The sequence below is a fragment of the Rhipicephalus sanguineus genome, unplaced genomic scaffold, assembly GCF_013339695.2.
Source record: "Rhipicephalus sanguineus isolate Rsan-2018 unplaced genomic scaffold, BIME_Rsan_1.4 Seq654, whole genome shotgun sequence".
Lineage (NCBI taxonomy): Eukaryota > Metazoa > Arthropoda > Arachnida > Ixodida > Ixodidae > Rhipicephalus > Rhipicephalus sanguineus.
The window spans coordinates 106,814-132,516 of NW_023615699.1; the positions used below are offsets into that span (position 1 = coordinate 106,814).

Consider the following 25,703-nt stretch of genomic DNA (forward strand, 5'->3'; position numbering starts at 1 on the left):
AGGGCTTAGTCACAGACATTGCAAGATTAATAAAATGTTCACAATGGCAGCCTTTGGTTCCCTTTCAATTAAAGATTGCTTTTGTTGCCTGTCAGTAACCTCTTGTTATATAAGCATGAAAATGCAGTGAACCATTTATGATCTGCTCAATAAGTGTCACCAGTCATACATGCTCATAATTTGTAGGCGTGTCCTAATATACCCAAGTTGAATTGAATAATCAGTAATTATCACTATTTTCTCAATAGCTCTTGAATTGTTGAAATTTGAAATATTGCTTATGTTTGGGAGTGCATTTTCATATGCTGTTATAAATGCTAGCAGCTGGTTGGACTGTGCTTTAGGGTCTCTTCCAGATTGCTCCAGTGGTGAACGTATTTACCATCGTCGCTAAAGATCCTTCTTATATGTCTCGCCTGTCTGACAAATATTTCTTGCTTGCAGTGTCGCAGGTGATGACTACAGTAATCGAGGTATTGTTGTCTATCTGTTGGTTTTCTGTAGAGTGTCGTCTTTATTTTTCTCTTTAAATTGATACTGTTGTGTTGAGGTAGATAATTTCAGTGGAACAATGGCGCATGGTAAATTTAATACTAGGGTAAGAGTTGTTAAAACAATTCATGGATGTGCTTAGTGCACTTATGCCATGTTCCCATATAATAAACAAAAATTTCATGAGCAAGGGTGATTGCTGGAGCCAACATTTCAACAAGTGGTCTTGTCGTCTTCAAAGCTGCAACCTTGAAGTTGCAGCATTGAAGAAGACAAGACCGCTTGTCAAAATGTTGGCTCCAGTGACACCCCGTGTTCATGAATCTTTCATCGCTTCAAGCTTCCATGTTCTACTGAACTTCTGCATATAAGAAATATGTCGTCTATGTAGCGAAGAGAGGTACAAGGCTTCAGAGGAGGTGACTTCAAAAGCTCTGAGTGTCCTATAAAAATGTTGGCATATATTGGTGCTAAAGGAGTTCCCATACTAGTGACAAAAGTTTGTAGGTTGAATCAAATTAAAGATAGCAAAGTGTAAGGACTAATTTTGGTAAAGACAGGTAAACTTCAACACTATGTGTTCGCTTGCTTCCCTTGAGTGACTTCAAGACTACATCATTCCCTGCGGGCAAATTATGTTTGCCTAGGTCAGGTTCAGAAACTTGACATTGTCAGATTGGCCCCTGCAACGACGCACCATCCATGAGACTAGGATTTTCGTGTGCACTAAGAACATAGAGCGCATGTTGCAGGGTCCGAGCTTGGACTTGTGTTCCATAGTGTCCAAGCATTCAGAGGCGTAAAGGCTTAGAACGTGGGCACACCTGGAAGCAATCTGATGCTGTATGGGTGCTTTGTGGAGGGTCGGTAGGATATGACCAATAAGAGGGCTAAGAGAAAAAGAGAAGTGATAAGTACTTGAACCATCTTTGCGTTGTAATTCAAGTACAATGCCCTGAGCTTGACTGTGGTGTTGTTGACACCCAAAGCGTCACAGTTGAAAGCCTGCCTTCAGGTTCACTTCTGATGGACCAAACAAACCATAGGCAATCTGAAAGCTGTCCCGGAGCATTTCAGAGACCAGAATAGGCACTGTGATGGCATGCTTTGAATTTACTACTTCTTTTCCATAAGTCTTGTGATTGCTGCTCCGAGATCAGGCCAACTTGTTTTTATACACCTGTAATTTTGTAGTTAACGAGGCCTTGCACCATTTCTATGCTCAAGTTTGTGCCTTTTGAAATTCCAAGGGAGGTCTTTTGTTTGAAGGTGCTCAGGAAGCTCTCTACAGTGGTACTGAAGGGTTCGATGCTGTTTATTACTTCGCGTTTTTGTATTTTTATATTCCTAAAATATCGGTAAAAGAAGTCATCCCGAGAACGAACTCCGATTTATACAGTTGACCCCGCATGTGCGTTTTTCACGAACTCTAATTTTTGTGCGAACGTCGGCTGCGCATCCTTTTCAGCGAGTCGATACGCCAGAGGCGTTTTTTTTTTTTTTTTCTTGCGCAAAACGACGTTGCTGCTGATGTTAGTAGACTCGCGACCACCGAATGGGACACGATGATGCTTCCATTGTCCGTCCTCTCCGCCGTCAGCGACAACGCGATCGTGGGAACGAATAAAAGAAGTTATGCTACAAACATGGCTCACCATGACTAACCTTGGCACCGCGCCACAGTTCGGTGCGCGGCATATCCGCATGCGTGTAGGCGGAGGCCGCACAGCATATACATTACGCATGCACGTCCCTTCCACCTGTTGCGCATGATCACGCCAGTGTTTTCTTTCATTCCTACTTATATTTGAGCTCGTGTTCAAAATATGGCAAACATGCACCAATCCGAATCTCAATTACCACAGTGAAACGACCATGATTTCGCTTGCGGTGAGCGCAGTACCTTCACTTCGCTCAAACAAAATCGAACAGATATATGTCATTCACGATGTACCAAACGGGTACTTTTGATCACGATTGAACCCTGATCGGGATGGAATTTCTGGATCACGATTGGTTCTCTTTCGGTTCCTGCGCAAATAAGCCAATCGCGTTCAAGAAACTCGATTACGATCGAAAGTGCGCCGTATGGCGTAGACGACGTCGTGCGCTAGCGCTCGATGTTTTTTCATAGCCTGCCGTGTTCGACTTCACCTACTGCCACGTGGCCGTTACCTCGAAAAAACAACACTTCGTTCACAAAGATTTCATAGCGTGGTTTGAAACGCAAAAGATTCTACCGACCGACGCCTCGACCACATCCGAATCGCGAAGGGTGGAGTCGACGGAAGCCGGAAATCACGTGAGCAGGCCGAGGAATTTGGTGGGGCTCTTGCCAGCTCCATGGGTCCGCACTTGTATGCTACCTGTTCGCGGAAACCGCGGCTCAGATGGAGTTGACAGGCCGTCGAGCGATGCGAGGACGAGGTGCCTAAGCCGGACGCATCGGAGGCAACCGTTTGCTCATGTGATGTGAAGTGTCTCGAGCGCGGGGACAACGGTCTTGCCTTCCAGACGCGCTGCAAGGCGTTAAGATGGCGTCCGAGCGAGAGCTGAAAGCCGTGGAGCGTATCAACCTGCGAAACACCATCAACCAGTGGAATGCCAATCGTCTCGACCTTTTCGAACTCAGTGAACCGAACGAGGTAAATGCGTGCTGGTGCTCTGGAGCCGTCCGTCCGTAACGCGGGTGTGTTCTGACCGTGCCTCGTGTGCGTTCAAATGTGTCTCGGAGCCCAACTTCGGGCCGAGTCTTGAAGTGTGTCACGTCAAGATGGCGCCTTGGTGCGCTTGTATTACGCGGAATTGTCGCTTTATTAGCGGCTTTGAGAGCTATTTCCGGCTTCCCTGAGGGCTCGCTGTCAGCTCCGGTGCCGGCGACGCCACTGTCATCGGAGCACCCGCGGGCACTGAGGCATGACAGTCGCCGTTAGCGGCGTCCTCGCTCACGACCGAAACTTGACAGTTTACGAAGCTTGAAATTTTGCTGCTACCTTGCTATGACTCGTCGCTTTTGCAGCAAAGTGGATAACGCCAGTGTTGGTGCTCACAGTTTCGTTATCTAATATACGCTTACTTTAGTCCACGTTATCATTGATAGTTGCAGGATGCCGAACGTGAAGACGATTCGTTCCGTCTTATAATTCTACACATTTATTCGGGCGAGGCCGCTGCCTTCCACGTTTGTAATGGGACCCCTCTACCGTTTCTCGTAGCGTTGTTGGGGTTGCCCAATATTGCAATGTAAACAAGCAAAATGACTGTTGCAGCTACCCAACGTCACCAGCGTGCCTGACGCAACGTTCAGGGATGCGTGCGTGCTACGTTGACATTTTTCACAGAGTTTGACCCCGTTTTAAAGCCAGTGTGTTTGTTGAAAGTTGGTGATTCCAGCTCACAGACAGACAAAATGCAACTCGTATTAGGGTGCTGGTAAGCCAGTGACAAAGTGAGCGTAGGGATGTTTCTCACTTTCATACAGAGCCTTCACATTAGGCCCGTTTAAGAGAAGGCACACACCACAAATGAAAATGGTCATCTTGTATTGCACTTTGCTGCACCTACTTGCTGCAAGGTTAAAGGGTGCACTGCCCTGTGGCAGCACTATGATGCCTTATTCGTGTCACACTGGCACAAAAAATGGCATGGCCTTCCCAAATGACATTTTTTTTCAGTGTAGCTGCACACACGTCTAAACTAATGGCATTTGACATGATGTCAATAATAGTGACTTAAGTGAGCAATTTTGGGGTAATAATAAAAAATAAACACATATTTTAACAAGTCTTGTGTGTGTTAAAGGATCGTAAAATGTTGAAATAAGCATACTATGGTGCTATTAGCTTGAGTTTGTCACTGCCTCTTATGGTGTTGCGACCGAATCTGTAGTGCCTTTCATGCCGCCTTGTGGCAATTGCCCTTTCATGCCGGAGTTGTGGCAATTCTCAATTGAACTTCGCTATAGTGCAACCGCAGAATAGCATAGCAAGCACATTGGAAATTTTTCTAGCTGTACCAACAGTGTAATTTCTTATTTCCTTATTTTACAGCTTGTATGCCTACATGGTTTACAATGTTAATATTTCACCATAAAATCAAAGGTCGAGCCTTAAAGGAATGCTGACACAAAATTTGTGAGAACCTCTATTTCATGCTCTTACGGCACTTATCTAGTGCGGCGATTGGAGAAGGAGCTGGGAAGAGTGTAAATATCAGAAAAGCTCAGTTCACTGTGCGAAACTTGCTGGCTGCTGTGATTTTGTTTCAAGTGCGTAGCACTTTAGGGGCTCGGCTTGTTCATCCACTGTCTCATGTTGCATGGTCACGCAGTGGTCAATACAGGCCTAAAACAAGGCTAACAATGCTCAAAATCAGTGCAAAATAAACTGACAAGGTCTAAAATAATATAAACTACAGATATAACCCAGAATTAATTGCAATAATTTACCTAAAATCGCAGAAAATTCTTCTGAAACATCCGGCTAATACCCGCGCCGCGCAAGAGAGGGTGCCACTGCCTCGGCAAGCGCGCGATTCCCAAGGGAATAGCTGGGTTGCCCATGCTACGCACTTCCTCAGGTTTCACGATAGTGGAGCTGCATTAAGCACAGGATTTAAAACTACACCAAGACCTACACAAGAACTACGTTAACTGCAGAATTAGCGCTGGATTAGAGTGGAATAAGCGCTACATACTTTGTCATCGTCACCTAACTCGGGCAACAATTTGCATGAGCAGCCAAAGTATTACTGGTGCTGAGCCATTTTCATTTGATCATTTGTGAAGCAGCATGTCGGAAAGTGAAGATGGAAGCAGTGACATCACTACATTGGCGCGACTTTTGGGTTGGGCTCACCAGCCACTCACGTTGCTGTTCACAGCAGTTTGCTGCTATACGTTGGCCCACTTTTATGTGTTCTGTAAGAATGTGTATGTGTAACGTGTAAATGGCATGATGTAAAACTTTAATGACTCGTACTTGGATCGGGCAACGCTGATTTCAAAAAGCATACAAATCTCTGGGATGTGGAACTATCACACGTGTCGAGCAGACGGCACTGCGTGATGGAGAGCGCTGAGGCAGTTATCTATTCACAATGCAGTACAATCCCGGCAGTATGTAGCTTTAGTTTGTCCGTAGGGGTTGTCTGCGGATACCCAGTTACCAGAGCCGTGTATGGCTGGCGTAGCTGTCGTATAATCAAGGAATACTGACAACGTCTTTGTTGCAGACATATTGTCTAAATTAAAAGCCTATCTGTTCTGCATGTTAGCTAAGTGTTACTGAAGGCTTTACTGCATATTGAAAGCTCCCTAATAAAATGGAGAGATTTCTGGTGACAAGGGCATGTGCCACTCTATGTGGAAGTGGATAAGGGCCTGGTGAGGCTGGAAGAAAGAAAAGGCGAGAAAACGTTTTTCCTACTGAAATGCATGCTTTCATTACGCTATGCAATTAGTCATAGATCAGGACAGCAATGTGAGAATGAATAGCCAAGTGATGCAGTATCACTCCAAAAGAAAGAAAAATTTGGTTTAAAATGTAATGCACCTTAAAGGGGCCCTGCAACACTTTTCCAAGTAACCATCGAAAGGCTTTATTGAAGGAGTTTATTGCCTCACGAATCGACCGCCGCAAACATTTTTAGAGTCCGTCAAGTATGAGCAGAGTTGAGAGATTTGTCACACATTGTAATTGCTTTCTCTCTTCTCTTGTCCCAACGAGCGCACTGGAACCTAAGCAGAGAGGGATGGCATGGGGGAAAGGAAGCTACGTGACGCATGCATCATGACCTTGAACACTTTTTTTTTTTTTCGTTTCTTCGAAGGCGCGGCTTACATTCAGTGTGATCGCGGCACGTGGCGGCCTCCCTAGGCGGTCCCGGTAACTACGCAGCTCGCGATACTCAAATCAGCCAATGGCAATGAATTTAGGTATATGACGCGGTCGTTTGGGTATATGGCATCATTTGTAGAAAAAAGAGGGAACTATTTCTAGCTGACTTTGAGAATTGTAAATTCCAGGCCGGGCATGCTGCACTATAATCTTTGGCTCGTGCATTCTCAGGAGCCTCGACTACCGATCGGCAGCTTTTTCTGACCATGCTGAAGAAGTGTTGCAGGGCCCCTTTAAATGAAACAGCTGGAAGGCTATCGGGAAGCAATGAGCAGTTCGATAACATTTTAAACAAGGCATTGAACCAGAACTGAACCAAAGAAAGAAACATTTTTATGTGAGCTGAACTGAACCAGAACTTAAGGGACAATTTATGTCTTTGGTTAAGATTCGGGAGACAGGTATGAGTCATGCACTCGTGAGTGATTGAAGTTTGTGATTGTCAGATAGTTTCCCGACTGTGAAAGCTTGTAGTGGCTGAAATGAAGATTCATTTCTACCAGGTGGTTGGTATTAATTTTACAATGATATGAAAATTTAAACGTGTGATACGGATGCAAAGTGAATTTAAAAAAAACTGCTTGCTAGCGGCCTTATGGGAACCCTGAAACAGCTATTGAAAATGTGTTAGCGTTTAGGCAGCAGCATCATCAAATCATTTGCACTATAAATTGAGCAGTGCAATTTGCATCAAAGGAGCTATGGGCAGCTGCATGTCACCCTACTTCTCAGTATTACTTTTCCTCAACTCTGAATTCAGCCGGCGATGGCAGCGCACTTGACGGGTTAAGCTGCGCTTTCCTCTACATGACCTCCACAGTCAACTCCAGCAGCATGAAATGAATCGCAGAGGCCACATAAAATTAAGTGCATGATTGAGATTTTCTCTGCTAGCTGCTGCAACGACACCAACCATTCACATAATTTGCAAACGCGAAGAAATATGCAGGCCAACAAGAAGTATCTGATAACGATCACTGATAAGCGTAAACCCGGGCAATGCGGTGGCATTTTCAGAGGTTACGGCCGCAGATGTGTGGATCCTGGTGTTAATCGGATAGCGAGAACCCGACTCTCACAGCATTGATGCAGTAAAGCAACCCTGCTTGCTGGTTGCCTCACACGCCTTAAACAATATTGCAGCTTTACAAGCCATCGATCGCTATATTTGCAGCTCACAATGCAGCTAGGGCTATTCATGGTGTTTGAGTTAACAAACCTTGTGATAAACACCGTCGCGCAGCTCACGTCAACACGGATGTTTTAACTGTGGTGGTAACATGCCGATGACGCTTGCTGTCGACCGCAGGTCCCAAAGTCTAGTAGTAAATTGTGATTGTATGTGCATTCTCTTTCTGTTACAGCTTTTCCTTAAACAAAACAAATGGTGAAGAGTTTCAACTATTACAAACAGCATTTGTTCACAATTAGGTTGGAAAAATGGTCAGTGACATTGATTGGACATATCCAGTCAGATTGGTCGCCGATGCTATTTATAATAGAATAGTGCTATGTATAATGGAAGTGGCCGTTGGAAAACTCGCTTGGATGAACCGCCATGATCTGTAGTGATTCGCACGTTTGAAGTCTTGTAGTTATAACACTTTACGCAGAGAGCGTAACACTAAAGCTTGCTGCTGGGCAAGTTGGTTCATACTTGCAAGGAAAAAATGGTTGCGCGCACACTAGACAAGGACACAGGAGAATTGGACGAGCGCCCGTGTCTTGTGTGCCCTTGTCTAGCTTGCGTGCAGCCATTTTTTCCTTGCACGAGAGCTTAACTTAGTCTGGAAATGATCCTTAGGACTTGCTCTCCTGGTTAAATGCTTTTGCATGAAATTGTCAAAACCAATTCAAGGTCCCTTTATAAGCAAACTATGCATAAGTGATTTCAATATCAGCATGAGTCATTTTTGCCTTGTAGATTATAAGTTAACCTAAATGTCCATAAACACCATGCATCGGTATATTCACAATATTATAAATATGGGCTTGGTTTTGTATATTAGCCAACTGGCGCAAGAAAAACGCTGAGTTCATGCACTCCTTTCATTCAATTTGTATTTTATCCACCAGTTGGATAACTATTTTTAGTGAGCACCATGTACCAGACATAAAAAAGGGCACGAATACTGTGATTTTTTTTTGCGTAGAAATATTCATTCTTGATGATGCATAACTCTTAGGTTCTGCAAACAAAGGTTATAGACATGTTGAAACCGTTGCGAACCAATATTTTTTTTTTGCTATGAACCAACAACTTGCCCGAAAACTTACCCTACTGTGTAAATTTCCTGTCTCTCACAGTGCTGTGATATTTGGCTCGCATGTTCACAGGAGCCTCGACTACCGATCGACAGTTTTCTGAACATGTTCAAAAAGTGTTGCAGGGCCCCTATAAAGTTCACCAATATTGTTTTGAAGGAAGTGGGTTTGTCTGAATTTCTCCTTGTAGCTGTAAGGTGTGTCAACACCAATAGGCGCAGGCATGCTTTTATTTTAAGGTGTGATGTCGACACTTATTACCGGTTGGCTTTCATTTACTAAGCCCTGATGGTATATGTTGTCTCAATTATCAAATTTATATTACAAAGAATTGTTAAGATGCATCTGCTGAGTGGGTCAAATTCATTGTCCCTGTTTACCTGCCACAATAGCCTAGGGGCTTGCATGTTGCTCTGCTAAACTCGAGGATGCAGGTTCGATCCCCAGCCACGGTGGCCCCGCTACGGGGTCTCATAACCGCCTTCTGGTGTTTGGCTCGTAAAACCCCGGAATAGTTTTTCTTTTTAATTGTCCCTGTCCACATTTATTGATTTGTTGGAGCACCAGTATCTGAATATGGCTGTATAATGTAGCATATTGTGGTTGCATGCAGTAGCAGTCGTAACCTTCTCGGATGCTCTATGATTAGGCACAGTGTTATTTTGATAATACTTCAAGTGAAATTTCCGTGAAAGTAGGCACAGTGATAATTTTACAGCGAAAGCTGTTATGAGATCATTTCAGCGGCCGTTTTGGCGCCGTAGTTGTCTGCCACTGCCGCCGCCGCCGGTGTCTGTAACCACTATCGCTTGAAATAAGAAAAAAAATTAAGAAGTTCGAACCTGGGCCCTCTGCGTGGGAGCCCAGTATTCAACCTCTGAGCCATGCCGGGGCTTAAAATTGCTTTGCAAAAAGGTCCTATACAGGCCTCATGTCGGGAAAGAACCACATTAACATATGCAATATAGCGTCGTAGAAGAGTAAAATAAGCACCAAGCGTCGCACAACGCGAATTCTGTAAGCAGGCGTCACACAATGCGAATTGCGCAACGAGTAGGTTGTTGAATGCTTCCAACCCATTACAAAGGCCTCCGTCATAGTGCTTCATCTTCATCAGGCACAGCATCAACAAAGCGCATATATTGCCTTACATGCGTTTAGCAGGTACCACGGCTCTCCGTAGAATGACGAAAAATGGCATAGTGCCTGCTTTCCTACTTCTAAAAAATTACAATAATTTATAGCGTAGTGGGTTCCTCGCAAGTGCACTTGTATTGGTTGCCAAGGAAGCCCATAAGTGCATGATCCATTTCCTCGGGGTCTCAGTAAAGTTCTTGGCCCCCCCCCCCTCTCTCCCACGTCAGCGTATGTTATACGGTATGGCGGGAGAGGGAAATAGCGACCGGGCGTCACCCAATGCAAATTGCATAACTGGTGGGCCGTTTTAAAGCTTCCAACGCATTACAAAGGGCTGAGCCATAATTCTTCATCGTCATCAGTCGTCGCGTGCGTCAAAAAACTGCAAATTATGCCTTACAGACGTGTATCTGGTGCCTCGCTTCTCCGCAGAATGACGAATAATGGGCTTAGTAGGTGCTTCCCAACTTCACAAAAATTGTGATTTATGGCGTAGTGGGTACCTTGCTTGTATTTATGGCGTAGTGGGTACTTGTATTAGTAGCCCCAAGAGAGCTTACAACGGGCTCTAGAAACGCCACTCTTCCAGCTTTCGCTGTGACCGTGCTGCGGTTTCAGTGCAGGCGTGGTGTTTTTGCAAACAAAATTGGCTGGCAAGAGCATGGGCCATGCGGCGCTGCAGCGGTATTTTATTCTTTAAAGGGGTCATGAAGCACCCCTTGGGATTGTTGAAAAAAACACATCCTGCGGAAAGCTGACGCGGCTATGAACTGCTCAGCCAAATATTGCAGTCGTGCGCGCTGCGTAAAGGCTGCAAGCGGAACGCGAAGTTGCAGTTTTCTCAGGCGCCCTCTTTTCAAACAGAGGCCGGTTCTCACTCTCGTCAGTGGGCGGGGCGTTTGCCAATGGACGTCGCGATCTGCATCGCCGCGTCGCAAAAGACATAGCATCGTCATTGGCCGATAGCCGATGTAAATCGAGAGCGGCATTCGGATCAGATGCGCTTCTTGCCACGGGGTGCCGCCACTTGCCGGCACCGCACTCCTCAGTATACGGTAGCCGCACTCGCGCACGGGAATCACAGCGGGAGAGCGATCGCGTTGCACGACGCGCGCTGACGTAACTTCTTTCCCCCGTGCCGTCCCTCCCTGTCTAGCTTCCATTGCGCTCGTCGGCACGAGAAAAGAGAGAAAGCGCCGGGAGCGTGCGCCAAACCCCTGTAACTCCGCTCGTTCTTGACGGATTCAAGAAAATTTTGCGGCAATTGATTCGGCAGGCAGTAAACTCCGATACTGAGGTCATTAGATTATTACTTGGAAAGGTAGTTCATGACCCCTTTAATGTGCAAATGTTGCTTGATACAGTGATAGTGTTTGGCCCATATTGATGGTCAAAGTGTAAAGTGTCATGGCGAAATTCCTGGTGCTAGAAACAGCTATTTGTGCTGTCTTTTAGTTGCATTGAGACTTTGACAAGGCCAGAAGCGCATGATGGTGACTTGCAGTTGTGCCAATTTCAGGACCTGGAGTTCCATGGGGTGATGCGATTCTACTTTCAAGATGCGGACCAGAAAGTTGTAACAAAGTGCATACGTGTTTCGAGCACAGCCACTGTTACTGATGTGGTTGGCACACTCATTGAAAAGTTCCGTCCAGACATCCGCATGCTATCGGTCCCGGACTATGCCCTCTACGAAATACACGAGAATGGAGGTAACCCTTAGGTTATTTTCTCTGTACTGTATTGGCTTGCCTTCCTAGTTGGACAGATAACTCTGACGCTTGTTCGGCCCCAGAATTTAACTATTGTACACCTAGTCTGTAGGAATGTGTGTGTGTAGCAGTCATGCATGCCCAACACTGTTATCCTTTCCTCTGCATGAGGCAGTCCTACTTAATGCTACTGGTGCCCTGAGTGTGTAGCAGCCTCTGTTGAACAGAGTATCTTAGCTACAGGTTGTGTACAGGTCCCGTGCTTCCTGGAAAAACCTCTCACAGGGCCTTGAATTTCCTTGAATTTTTGCCATTGAAATATGTGCAAACTCTGTAACTTGTGCAGGGTGTTATTTTTTTTTTCACTGTGTGTATGCCCTCACAGTCAGTTTTGTATCTGTAGTATTTCAGATTAGCATGACACAGGTGATCACGTTAAGAAGGTTAAGATTTATTGACACATTTTGTGAATGTGTCAAAACTGCCCAGTTCAGATGCCCTCATCATGCCTGGGACTTCCAGAGAGAAGCAGCCTTTTTTTTTCTTAATCACAGCAACAAATATGGCAATAGTCTGGAGGACTGCATATGTTGTCTTGCACATTGTGCATCTTCTGCATGTGTTGTTCTTCATTGCACTAGCGCTATCTTGAACAGCAACATGGCTTGCTACCGATTACAGCCACTGTGGTGGCTTAGCATGCTAAAGAACCTCGGGTGGTCAAAATTAATCCAGAGTCGCCTACCATGGCATGCCTCATAATCACATTGTGGCTTTGGCACAAAGAAACCCCAGAAATTGATTGCTGATTGAATTCACAGAGGAACGCAAGCTTGGCCCTGACGAGCGCCCTCTCCTGGTGCAACTCAACTGGCATCAAGATGACCGTGAGGGCCGGTTCCTCTTTCGACGCATGGACCACAAGTCTCGGGTGAGTTGGCTATTGGCCTGGCAGCAGACCTTCCTCAGTAGTGACACCCTGTCAGTGTAGCTGCTGTGAGTGTAAAGCTGCAGCGCTTGTGGCAATTGGGGTCAGGCTCGTTAATAGGAGACATGGCACTCAAAAAAATTTTTTTCATGATTGATAATTATGAAACTTGCAGAGTTTATGTATGTTCGAGCACTAATTTCAAATATGCAATTATTTTTGTAGTATATTGTGTAGTTTTTAAAATATAAAATATTCCATGTGCCATCTGGGGAGCAAGATCTTATAAACTAAATCAGCATATCACAGCAATCTGGAATCGGCACTGTATGCAGTGCAATAAAATCCCGGCCGCGGCTGCTGCATTTTCGATGGAGGTGAAAATGTTTGAGGCCCGTGTACTTAGATTTAGGCGCACGTTAAAGAACCCCAGGTGGTCGAAATTTCCGGAGCCCTCCACTACGGCGTCTCTCATAATCATATTGTAATTATGGGACTCTAATCCCCAACAATTATTATTTATTTTGCAGTACAACAGAAATAGATTTTTAAAACCCATTTGAACAAACGTTATGGTATGTCCAACATTCATGAGCAAAATCCCAGCTTGGAATGACTCACTCGCGAATGTTTAACGTACCATAACTTCTGTTCAAATGTGTTTAGAACATCAATTTTTGTTGTGCTGATTTACTTTGTAACTCCCTCAGTTTACGAAAGATCTTGCTCCTTAAAAGGCACATGAAACATTTTATATTTAAAAAAACACACGTTATACTAGAAAAATAATTATGTATTTGAAATCAGTGCACGAATGTACATAAACTTGGCAAGTTTCGTGAAAATCGATCAAGAATTTAAAAAGAAGTTTTAAGAGCAGTGTCCCCTGTTAACTAAATGGTTTTAGCACTAAATGTAATTGAGCCTTGTTTATAGGTTCTGAAAAAAAAAAATAACAAAGGCTTTTGCGGGAAAGATAGTAATGGCATGATTGGCATTTGGCATTATCTGTGTTTTCGACCATGCACTTGGAAAGCTTAGAGATGCGTGCATTAAAAATGGTATCAGAGAAGTAATACTGTGCATAGTAAGACCTACAGGCAACAGTCATTTTCATTCATAATTTAGGTGGCAGGGATCTGCATGTTGACGCCGCTGCCCACGAAGCTCTCTGTTATCTTTGTAGCCTGCTTAGTTGTTTTTGGGACACATTTTGCATTGTACTGTGTGTGTGTGTGTTGCCGAGCACCATTGGAGGAGATCTTTCATACTGATATTCATCATTAGTGGTGTTCATCGTCGATCTGTCATAGCTCATTGTCTAATCTTAGCCTAACCTTTGTTGAAAGAGCTTGCAAAAATATAGGTGCCTTGGTGACTGATGGGTAACTTTTTTGCAGCTGCCAACACTCAAGGTGGAATCGTTGCGGTTTGGTCGCAAACTTTCACGTCGGGAGCACAAGAAAAAAAAGAACAAGGAAGTGGTAATGTATTATTCCCTGACTTGTGTGCACAGCAGCGATGCTTACTTGCCAACCCTACCAAATTTTTCATAACGTTTATAAACTTGGCCCTGTTTTACAAATGTTGTGTTATGCTTTATGAAAATGGATTTATGTTTGTAGAAACACTTTAAAGGTATCGATTGGTAAGATGGTGCAATATTGCAAGAAATGTATGCAGAAAATGTAATTGTGATGGCACCTATGCAGCCCTCATCTGCCAGTGTAAGAAGCCATATACCAAATGTACACTTGCTTGGATTCGAGATAGTTCTCAAAGCAGGTGAGATCAATGACAGCAGATCTGCTGAAGAAGTCAGCATGATCTAGAAGCAACGTGTTATGCTCTTCTAGGAGCAGAACAGAACACATTATTTGCAATGTGAGCAGTCTCTTCGAAATTTGCTGCTACTTGTGAACATTGTGTAATGTGCTCACAGGTTGGCAGTATGGAGCTGATGTTTGTAATTCTTTAAGAGCACGAGAAAATACATAGTACAAAGACAAGATAGAAAAGAAGATGGAGGCAGGAGATGGTGTGTTATGCTTTTGTGTGGCATGCACAAAAGAGTTGCAGTACAGAAGCACAGTACTGCCTGTGCTGTGCTGAAACTGGTTGTGAATTTTTTTTCTGTACGCGTAAGTTGCAGCTTGCAGTGATTGACATGTTCAGATTCTGGCAAAAAACTATGAGCTTCAGCTAGAATGCAGCATTTGGGGCACGAATTTGCAACAGTGTCTTTTCCATGCCATGTCTTTTTGTGTGCTTCATTTGTGGTTGATGCAACGCTCAGCCTGCGTTACCGATCGTATCAACCATCTGTGAAGGTACATGATAACAGTAATAAAATAGGGGAAAGCGCCGCTGCAGAACTGTGGGCATTGGGGTTTTGTAGTTTGTCAAACCTTGTTTTTGTTAAAGAAGGCTTTTGTGTCCTGGCAGTAATGAAGTTTTTTTTTTAATCCCCTGAAATGAGGAAGGTGCAGTCCTCATGGATTGATATGTGACAATTTAGAGCTAAGTAATGCATTTACCATATACACTTGACTAAGGGCCGCACTTGTGTAAGAGCCGCTCCCCCCAACGTGGCAGTCTAAAAAAAAAAAAAAAAAAATCGCCAGCAAACGGCAGCGTCGTCGCGTCTCGCGTACGGCGCATTTCGTGGGAGCCACCAGATGGCAGTAGCAATCCTCTGGATTCGTCACGCGGCGCTATCTGTGAGCTTCGGGCGCGCAGCACTATCTGGGAAATCTTGTCGCTTTTCTCGCTGGTGCCATTGATCCTGCGACGAGCCGAGCCCAAGCAGTAATGCTGATGAAGACATCTCGCGAGGATGCCCGCAGCTAGATGCCAGATATCCCATCGTTGGGTATATATGGCACGATTAAATAGGTTTTTCCATACGTTGATCGAAAAATTAAACAAAAGATTCTCACTTCCGTGGAAGGGTCGCACCCCGTCAAAATCGTGATAAAAAAAAAGTGCAGCCCTTACGTGAGTGTACACGGTACTCTTGTATCCACTGTTCTCAGCTTGTGTCAGGTCGGCATCATTTCGACTCAAACACTTATATCAGATTTAACATTACATTTAGCATCCAGATTTGTAGTCACATTATGTGGTTATCTGAAGCAGTCGCATATAGTAGCCGTTATACTCAGAGTTTTGACGTCTCATTTTAATCAATGAGCACTGCAGTCATCGCTTGAAAAGCATGGGTATGAAAGCTGTGGGTTGAAGTCAAGTTTCAGGAATTTGGTTATGATGTGACTTCCAGGCTCAGACAGAGGAGAAGGATGGAATAGCAGAGAAGCTTTACACCGAGCTGCCCGAGACGAGCTTTACACGATCGATCTCCAATCCGGAAGCCGTGATGCGTCGTCGACGGCAGCAGAAGTTGGAGCGCAAATTGCAGCAGTTTCGGCAAGAGGGAAGCCCCGAAGCTGGCAAGTGGCATTAACATTTTTATGGAATGCTGACGTAACCTTCCTTTGGCCAGTGCTTTGTATTTGAACGTCCTTGTTCTCATGATATTTGAGTGCTCAAAAGAACAGTTTGTGAAGTCACTGGTTCATAATTTGTGGTGTAGCACAAGCGGGCAGCCCGCTACTCGCATACATTTGGCACATGTGCTGCATAAAAATTCATACTAGTATACAGCCTACTTCAGTTGATGCAACCTGGAAGGGACCAGCAAGATTGATTGAATTATCCGGTGAGCTGGAATTAAGCAAAAGTCAGAAAAAACATTAAAATATGCCACAGATTCACTTTGCAATATTTGACCCAATTGTAGCGCGTTGCAAAATCCAACACGCTGCCGCACTTTATGGGTCCAAAGTAGAAAATTAACTTCAAAATGACGGCACCTAAAGTACTTAGAAATTGCATGTGCACTTGATTTTTAGCAAGAAAAACAGGATATATCTGATACTCGCAACAAGGCCAAACCAGTGAACTTTTATCTTCACAGAAGGAAACTTCATTTAATTAGCATCTGTTCTCAGGCTTATGCAGCATTTTATTGCTATGAAGAACAAAATATGTTGTCCTTTTTATGGTCAATAGAGTGTTTGATGTCCTGCACTTATGAAACGGCTCCTCAACACTCGCAAGTGGTATGGCAGACTAGGCTAGCATAACCACTTTGCTAGTCCGTTGTGCGACATGTGGAAATCTCTGGAATGCCAATGACACAGATGTGACTTGTTGCCGATAGTTGTAAAATAACTTGCCATTTCAAGGTGCACTCGTCATAAAGTTGAAAACAGCATATCATCGTTATTATGCTGTGCGAACTCTCCTTCCACAGTGGTCTCGAAATGACAATGGTGATATATTTACTAACGTGGTTCTGACATCGTTGTATACACTCATGGTTTCATACTAGATTGTATCGCCTGAGAAATTTTGTAATGAAATTCAGACAAAAAAAGCATATGCCAGAGTGGTATAGATGCTGCAATAATTCATTGCCGACTACAATTCTTGCCCTAAAATCTTCCTGGGGCAGGCCAGAAAATGGGTGATTTCGACAGGAGGTAATGTGTGTTTGACACACTCACTGCACCCGAGGCACCACAAGGTTGGATCCTGCTACCATAGTGCAACCGCTACTGTAGTCACCATTACTGTAGTCACCATTTGAGTGTGGCCGGTCACCACAGGATGACCGGCCACACTCAAATGATCCAGTGAAAACTCATTTGAGCGTCAAAACAACGACAGTTTGCCGCTACAAGAACGTGTAGGGGTGCTGGCTGGAACGTTGGGTCATGATTGAATTAGCCGATGTTGAATTAATGGAGATCTTTTGTAGTTGGTTTGGATTCTTCTAATCAGTCTATGGAAGCTTATATGTTATAGGATTTGTAGAAAAAAATTGACTGGTGCTTACAGTCAGCGGAAATTTACATTTTTTGGCGATATATTGAACAAGGCTTAAAATCCATGTTTGTGTGCTATGACGAGACAGTTTTTTTTTTTGCAAGATTAGCGCGTTACTACACGCTGGAACCTGTGCACTTGCATTTGCGTGCAGGTGGCACGCTGCGCATCTTCGGTGAGTCACTGAACCGGGACGTACCATACAAGACTCTCCTACTCTCCACAACGGACACTGCGACGCATGTGGTTCGAGAGATACTGGCCAAGTACGGACTAGAGCAGGAGGAGCCTCAGCATTACTGCTTGGTCCAGGTGCTGGTGCCCCCGCCTCCGGGGGGCCTGCCCAGTCCGCAGGATCCTCCCACTGGAGGCCTCAAGGAGTTTATTCTGGATGATGACGACTGTCCCCTGTCCATCGAGAGGCAGCACAATCGATTGAAAGGTGGGTGGTCTCATTACAATCAATAATGGCATTGGCTTTGAATTGGGATGGTAACAAGTTATCACTTGGGCTATGTGAATCCACAACAAAATGTGTTCCAGCACCATTTTGTGAATTGGGGACCCAAGAAATTTGTGAGCCGCCAGAGTGCATGCGCAGAAACCAAGCCACTCTTGGCCTCTTGCGCGCGTGTTGACCTAAGGCCCAAAAATCGAAAACTAGCGTGGGTCTCCAAGGCGTTACGAATCACCAGCGAGACGACACAGGCGCAGCACGAGCCACGACGCAGTATGGCCCGAGTCTCGCATAATTTTAACTTTGCCACGTGTGGCGCCCCATGCGTTCCAACGCAGCTTGTGTTTGACTCAATTCTCAAACTCTGCTCATCCTCCGAACGCAAGAGCAGCCTACCCAACGCAGCTTGGGCACCCAGTGTATTGAGTCCTTAGTTGTCAAACTCTCTATTATCTGTCCTGGGTGCTCTCCTGGACAATGTCAAATCCTGCCATACTGTTAAGTTCGCCATGTTGTCAACTTTGATTGAACCACATGCCTGTTATGGCCTCTCTGATTAGCTTAAAATGGTGCCATTACGGAATTCAACAATATGGCTGGATTCGACGGTATCCGGAATAGCACCCCAGGTGTGTGATTGTTTGTCTCTTGAACTTGCCAACGTTTTATGAAACAAGGTCTGATGGCTGCATTGTAACCTTGAGTTTACGCAAGCTCAGTGTCGGTAATCATATTATGCAATGAAATTGGTTAAAGTGATCACAGAGGCAAGGTATTTGTCAAGCTTGCCCAGTTGCCAGCATTACGGCCGAACCCACTTATAGCGACCCTATACTCCGCGACAACTTTTCTTGGCACCACTGTGGAAGCTACAGAGCCAAAGTGCCTGCATGCACGCGCGCCAAGAAATAGTACCTATATTTATTTTCTCATTCGAAAAGTTACCTAGCTCGAATAAATAAAGATTTCTTCATTATAAAAAGAGAACGCGTATGGGAAGCCATTCGTGAAAAAATGGCATTGTAACCTTCAAGTTTGTTTCGGTCTTTATTTCTTGGACAGCACCACATTTTCCTCACGCCTGCTCTCTCAGAGTCTCAGTAAACATGGCGTCAGCGATACCGCCTGTTCGTTGGCCTGAACCGTCTGCGGCCGCAAACGCCGTTTCGTTCTCCGAAGAAGCTGTACTCTAAATGTGACAGAAAGTGGCTATCAAACCAGACCACGCAAGTTATCTGCATTGTCATCGCTGGAGTGAGGCCGTCAGCGTGACTTGTCTGCAAATGCAGTGTGCCGGACAGTCGCCGAGCTCACCACGGAGTGAGTGAGCGAACAGTTAAGCGTATAAAGGCTGAAGCTCTGCGGGCCCGACCGCGATTGCGATGTCCAGAAGCGCCACGATGTTTTAGATCTTTCTGTTAAGATTGCGCGCGGTACGCGAATAGTCTTAGAGATTACGTGGCCACCAGCGATAACACTGGAACATTCGATAGAACATGTAAAAGCCGAACGCTTTACGACTTGTCATAATTGACGGACGACGCTCTGACTGACTCGTTTCTCGTCCACAAGTTTGGCCAAATAAATAGTTTCATCTTCGACACACTGGCCTTCGTCAACGTAAAACCATGTGACAATAATCAGTACAGTAGGTAGATGCATCTACGCACACTGATGTTCCCATTCTGCATGTAGACGTGGTGCTAAACGCTCTAGCGATGCGAGCAAGCGAAACCGAAACTGGAACTGAAATCGGCTGCAAGATGCCGAACTACTTGCGTAGTAACACAAATGTGCGGATGCCCCGCCTCCGTAGCCTTCGCTCCAATGCCAAGATAAGTTGTCGCCGAGTATAGTTATAACGGTTACAACGGCCATATTTCGATGCACTTACGATTTTCCTATGCTACCCATTGAAACTGCATCCACAATTAGCAAACATTTTTGAAAGCCTCCTTCCTTTACAACAGACACTTCAGACATGGCCGTGGTAAAAATATGGCGCATACGAAGTGAAAAAAAAAAAGGTATAAGAGGCCTTCTAAAGCATGAGAGAGGAGGACGCTTGCATGCCCCACTCCAGTTTAATTGCCACGAAGCTATCCTAGATTGGCGAGCACACCACGCAGATTTTGGACGCTGCGAGCGTGGTCGCTCACTTTCCAGGCATTTATTCAGTTGTGGATTGGCAATGTGGACAAAAAAGAAGAAAAAAAAAAGAGGCAGCATGAAGCCTTACGGCCAGCTATTGCACGGTGACCTTTTCTGGCACCGTTCTCTGCAGCTTCTACCGCCTACGATGAAACAAAATGCCTTGGAACACAAGAAGCCATAAATGCAAGAAATGGTAACTGCAATAACTTTTTGTTGCATAAAAGTTCACTACGCTCCTCAACTAATCGATGCCATAATGTGCCGCAAAAGGTCTTCCGTCTTTTCGATAACGGCAGAGAACGGTCGACCAATGATCACGACTTCCGCGCGATTGCGGCGATGCCTTCACGGATAAGCATCAGAAAAGAGCGAACGAAGGCAAGGTGGCAGCCGATGATGAACGTGCCATTACGACTTATTGCCGACAAATTTATTACAGTCATCTGCAGCTGTCTGCTTGACAGCTACACCTGTGGTGTAAACTGTGTGGATTGACGGCGGTACAAGCGTGACATGCTGTCTTTGCCGCCGCCACGTTGTGCAAGACCGCTTTAAAGTGCACGTCACTTTGTAGAAACGAAAGTATCTCGCTGATGTCGAGTGGCGTGGGCACCAAGAAAAGTCTGTGCACTGATAGCGAGCGTACACTGCATGTTTTATTAGGCCTACAACCCAAGTGCGCCATGCCTCATCGTGCAGGGCCGCTGCGAGAGGATCACGGAGACGTAGAGTATGCGATGCTTGCAGAATGCTTTTCGTCGCCACGTTGAACAAACAGGCTACTTGCTGCACCCATGCTCGGTCCAGAGTGAAGCAGGCACGAAGAGCGCACAAATGCGTGCCTACGGTATACAGCAAGCGGCCCGGCACTGACGGCGTGAGCTGAGTAGGCGACGTGCTGCGCGCAACTAGCCATGTATGATCGGTTCCATGTGGTGGTACTGCGCTTTGGTGAAACGGTGTCAGTTTATTTCAAAGGCAGTTTAATTCACCCGTGAGAACGCAGCGGGCATTGCTTCACAAAGAGAAAAAGGCTTAACTTGTCACCAAAAGAGGGTACTTGTTAGTACTTTTTAATAGGGGTGTGCGAATAGTGAAATTTCATCTCGAATCGAATTCAAATCGAATAGTGCTGAATAGTGGCCAAAAATGTTGAATATCAAATACAGAACATTTTATTGAATATTGAGAGAAGGAACAACGGTAATGTTGAGCTTCGTCGTCATGAGTGTTTCGGGCCCAAAAATCTTTGGGCGCCCGGTCACAGCAACGTTTTAACTGCGCGCCGGAACGATAGGAGTTTCTGAACAAGTGGTGGGGTACGGTAGTGGCGACTGCACAGCGTGAACGAATTTTCACATGTGAAGCCATCATCGAGGGTTTCACAGGCCGAAGTCGAAAAGTTTTATGGCACTTGCGGCATACGCGACCGCACTACGCAAGAAGTCTTCGTTTCGAAAGCGTAGTTCTAAAGGAGTTGACAGTTTGCGGGGGGTTTTTTTTTTAACGTGTGGAAATGACATAATCTTCTTTAAAATAAACCTGTACTCGTTTTTGCACGGATATCGATGAAAGTTTTAACGAGAAGCCTACTGTAACGACGTACGTTAGCGTTAGTTTTGCCACGTACACTACCCTAACCAAGTTGCACCATTGGCCTTTGTCGCGTTTTAGATGTCTTTGTCGCGTCATGTCGAATTATTCGAAACTTCGAATACTAGCTATTCGAAAGTCGAACCGAATGATTTGATTAGGCATTATTCGATTCGCATTCGAAACTCTAATATTCGCAAACCCCTACTTTTTAATAAAGATGCGCAGGAAAAAAAATAAATGGTTTGGTCGCTAAGTGCATGTTTTTAAAAGCGAGTCCATATGCAACGAACTAACTGATATAACAGTCACTTTTTGCAGCACTTTGGAGTTCATTATAAACGGGTTTGACTGTATTCGCCAATGGTCAATGTCTTGTGCAGGGACACAGTCCTTCCACATACGGCGGCGGCCTGCTGACTACCAGCCTCGAAAGCGCAAGAAGAAGGCACCGAGTGGTGGTGGGACAGTGCCCCCGGAAGAGGGCCTTCCCTTTCTGCAGGAGGTGCCCCAGGGTGGTGGACCCCCAGGCCCCTGCCACCCGATTCCCCTCCACATGACTGAAATTGGCTCAGCACCCTCGGGAAGCCAGGGGCTGCAAGTGTGTAGCAGCCTCCATTCTAGCAACTCTAAATATACTAAGGGAAAACTTGACGATGGGCTAGTTGGTTAAAAGTGACCATTTCTTGCGCAAACTTTACAAAAAAGAAACTGAAGACAGCGACGAAAAACGTACAAAACAATGTACGTCTCGTCGCTGTCTTTTTTGTAAAGCTTGTGCAAGAAACGTTGATTTAAATTTGCTATTAGCTCAAGCATAGTTAAAAGCTTTCACGGAAACAGTGTAACACCGACACATCTCCCTCGAACTAATGTTCCTTTGAAAGCTCTGTGCTTCTTAACTTCAAAGACCCTTTGGGCCATGCAACTGGAGTGCAAGTCTGTTGGGTGAGCAATGATGCTAAGAAACAATTGAGCACATCTAAATTATTGTTTGGCAACTGTACAGACAAACTGGTTCTTCAGCAAATCTTCTGTTCAGTTCAGTTTTGTTGGCAGTCCAATACAGTACACTCAAACCTCATAATAACAAAATCGCATCTGCCACGAAAATAACTTCGTTATATCCGAAAATGCGTTATAAACGTTTATTTGTAACACTGTAGCTATGACAAGACTATTCTTAATTTACTTCATTATAACCGGTAATTCGTTATATCTGTGTTCGTTATAACGAGGTTTGAGTGCACATGCTCGAATGATAATCTGCTTCAAGGTGTTGTTCTGTAATTTTTCGTGCCCATAGCTCCAGGGACCAGGCATCCTGCCAAGGCACTGCGTGATAGCACACACGGAGGGTGTGGTTACAGTGACACCCAGTCAGCCGGAAGCCGAGACCTATGTCGATGGTGCACGGGTGTTTGACACTACACTGCTACAGCACGGGGCCACAGTTCGCTTTGGTCGCAGTCACCTTTTCCGCTTCTGGCAAGCACCACCTTCTCGGGCGGCTGCCCCACCTCCTGCGTCACCTGCCACCATGGGTGACAACCACCGACCGCCACACGAGGAAGACCATCGGCTGTGAGTGTTTACCTGAACTATGGGTAGCATTTTGAGAGATATGGGCTGTGATGGGACATAGCACTTCTTGTCTTAAAGGGGCCCTGCAACACTTTTCGAGATGTCAAAAGCGCTGCCGATCGGTAGTCGAGGCTCTCGAGAACACGCGAGCCAAATATTATAGCGATGCGCAACGGCCTGGAATTTACAATAAATTCTCAAAGTCAGCTGAAAATCGCTCCCTCTTCTCTCGACAAATGATGTATTAGTCCGCAAAAATGACGCGATTGTCGGCAGTTCCACCATTGGCTGATGTTATAATCACGATAAACCCTCATTACTTTCTTGTTAATTTTGAGTTAATCCATAGATAATATGTCCGTTTATTTAGTATTATCGCGTTAAAAAACACCGAACAAACATTAATAGTAGCACTTCCGGTCTCACCGACAGCTCGTCTGCTGTAGTTGCGTGGTTCCGTTTTTCTCGCCATGCGCCGTGCCGGAATATTTTCTGGCTTTTGACATCGCCGGTGGCGTTGAGGTGGCAGCCGTTCGAGTGTTGCCTCGTCAGCTGAAAAACTGCATCGTCGGCACGTTCTCACGACCGACCGAGGCACGGGCGAGCGTGTCTCGATAACAATGCTGGGTCCGGTAATGGCGGCGCTTCGGGGTCGTCTGCCACGTGCCGTCTTACGAGGCGGTGTTCGGAGTATGGCCGAAACGATCTCAGCTGTCATTCGTTCCAACGAGCGCGCACGTTTGCTTCCATGGTTGGCAGAGTGATGAAAACACTACGGCGTTCGAGGGTGCACACCCAACGTTACCAAACCGACGCGCAGTTTTCAAGCACTGCGCGATACACAGCGCGACGACCGCTCGACGAGAACGACCGCAAGCCGACCGGAATGGCGGCACGAGACCACGGGTTGCGCCGAGACGCCAGAGAGAAAAAAATGAAAAAAATGCCGCGGCTGACGTCGCCATGCCTCGCACCTCCGCCCTCCCTCCTCTCCCACTCAAGCCGCGTGCAGCTTTCGCGCGGCTCGCTGCGTTGAGTTGAGAGAGAAAGCTGCGTGAACGTGAGATCTCTATAATTTGGTATAACACCACTTAGACTTGACGGATTCGAACAATTTTTGCGGCTATGACTGACGGTGAAGATCATACGTCAATAAGACTATTCCCTATAATTAAGAAAGGTGTGCAGGGCCCCTTTAAGCTCATGGAATACCACTGTGATGGCTGATGTCTAGAAACTACTGGCAATCATTCAAAGCGGTTTATGACATTGCTGCAGCCCTGATAAAATATAAATCAAAATGCATGCCAGTTTTATTTTGTCACACACTAGGCATACTAGTAGCATGCTAATCTGGCATACTAGCATTCCTTGTTTTTCAGTGATATGAATTTTGGTGATACGAATATTTTTCGTGACCCTGCAAGACTTGTATCATTGAGATTCTGCTGTGGCTCTATAACTAACATGAGTGTTCTTCCCTGTGCTTGTTGCCAGGTTCTTCAGTGCAAGAAAATATTGGTCTAGCTTTTCTCTTTTCCTGTCTCTCTTAGTTGCAAGCTTCTACAGATGTCTCTTACTTTAAAGTTGGGTTGATGTGTGTTCTTTTTTCACTTGCCATGTACGGTAAAACCTCGGTGATACGATCATGGCTCGTATGAATTTCGGGGTGATAAGAATTTTTCTGCGGTCCTGGCCAAGGCCCATTAGCCTGCGTTGTATTGGAGTATGGTTGTTGCGAACCGATTGCACCCCGCGACGTTTGATACAAACGTGCGCTAGCGCACACATACGAGCAGGTGCTGCCCGGGCTGTCATGGAAGATGCGGCAGCCACGCGCGACCATCAACGGTGCGTGTTGCCTCTGAGATTGTGTACATGAATCTTGGAGGTTGTTATGTGCCTTCACGCTTAGATTACAGATGGCGTAGACGTCGCGTTCTTTCTTTCTTTCTCTCTCTCTCCCCCCCGACCCCCTCAACGCATTGACGTGTGCTGCTGTGCACGAGGCAGCAGCGTCTTTGTACTGTGTTAACACATGCCTGCCACGTCGATGCAAGCCATGTTCTCGCAATCAGACGCTCTATGAAACAGGCCTGAAACTTGGGCTGCGGGTCCATCATGAATTCCCATGAAAGGTGGATGAAGACCCCAAGAGACAAAGCAGACGTTCTTGGCAAAGGAGCTAGGCATTGCAGCATACGTGCACACCTGCCAACTCTCCAATTTGCATGGGAGACTCCCAAAATTTGAGCAAACCACCCGATTGTGCGGGCACGGCCGTAAATCTCCCGAAAAGCGCCCCCAACACCACCGCTATAAGAAAATTACAGCAACAAAGGATAGCGATTCTAAAATTTTCTGGCCTTCATCTATCGCATGCAAAGCGTTTCTTAAATCACTTTCGCCGCAATACTCTGGTGTCATGCAGAAAAGCTTAGTAAGATTAGGAAGGGGCTACTATGGTCACGGGTCACAACACATCTGCTTCATTAATTACACACGCACGCACGCACCAAATATTTAAGAGTACAAGTATGATCGCTGACGACTAAAAACTTTACTGGCAATCGTTCAGAGCTGTTCACGACATC

The 25,703-nt window shown here is 45.5% G+C and overlaps 1 protein-coding gene across 2 annotated transcripts in view; it reads left to right on the top strand.

Moving 5' to 3' along the window:
* Positions 1-2,761: 2,761 nt before the first annotated feature.
* The window catches only part of LOC119378004 (afadin), a 63,703-nt gene continuing 40,761 nt past the window's right edge, over positions 2,762-25,703 (top strand). The window contains exons 1-8 of one of the 2 annotated variants that reach the window (XM_037647276.2): positions 2,762-3,137; positions 11,311-11,503; positions 12,325-12,434; positions 13,832-13,915; positions 15,712-15,880; positions 17,476-17,763; positions 21,909-22,126; positions 22,832-23,109. In XM_037647276.2, coding sequence (XP_037503204.1) covers positions 3,027-3,137; positions 11,311-11,503; positions 12,325-12,434; positions 13,832-13,915; positions 15,712-15,880; positions 17,476-17,763; positions 21,909-22,126; positions 22,832-23,109 — 1,451 coding nt within the window. In that variant the 5' untranslated portion in view covers positions 2,762-3,026. The remainder of the gene's footprint in view (positions 3,138-11,310; positions 11,504-12,324; positions 12,435-13,831; positions 13,916-15,711; positions 15,881-17,475; positions 17,764-21,908; positions 22,127-22,831; positions 23,110-25,703) is intronic. The other variant, XM_037647277.2, reaches the window with a different exon arrangement.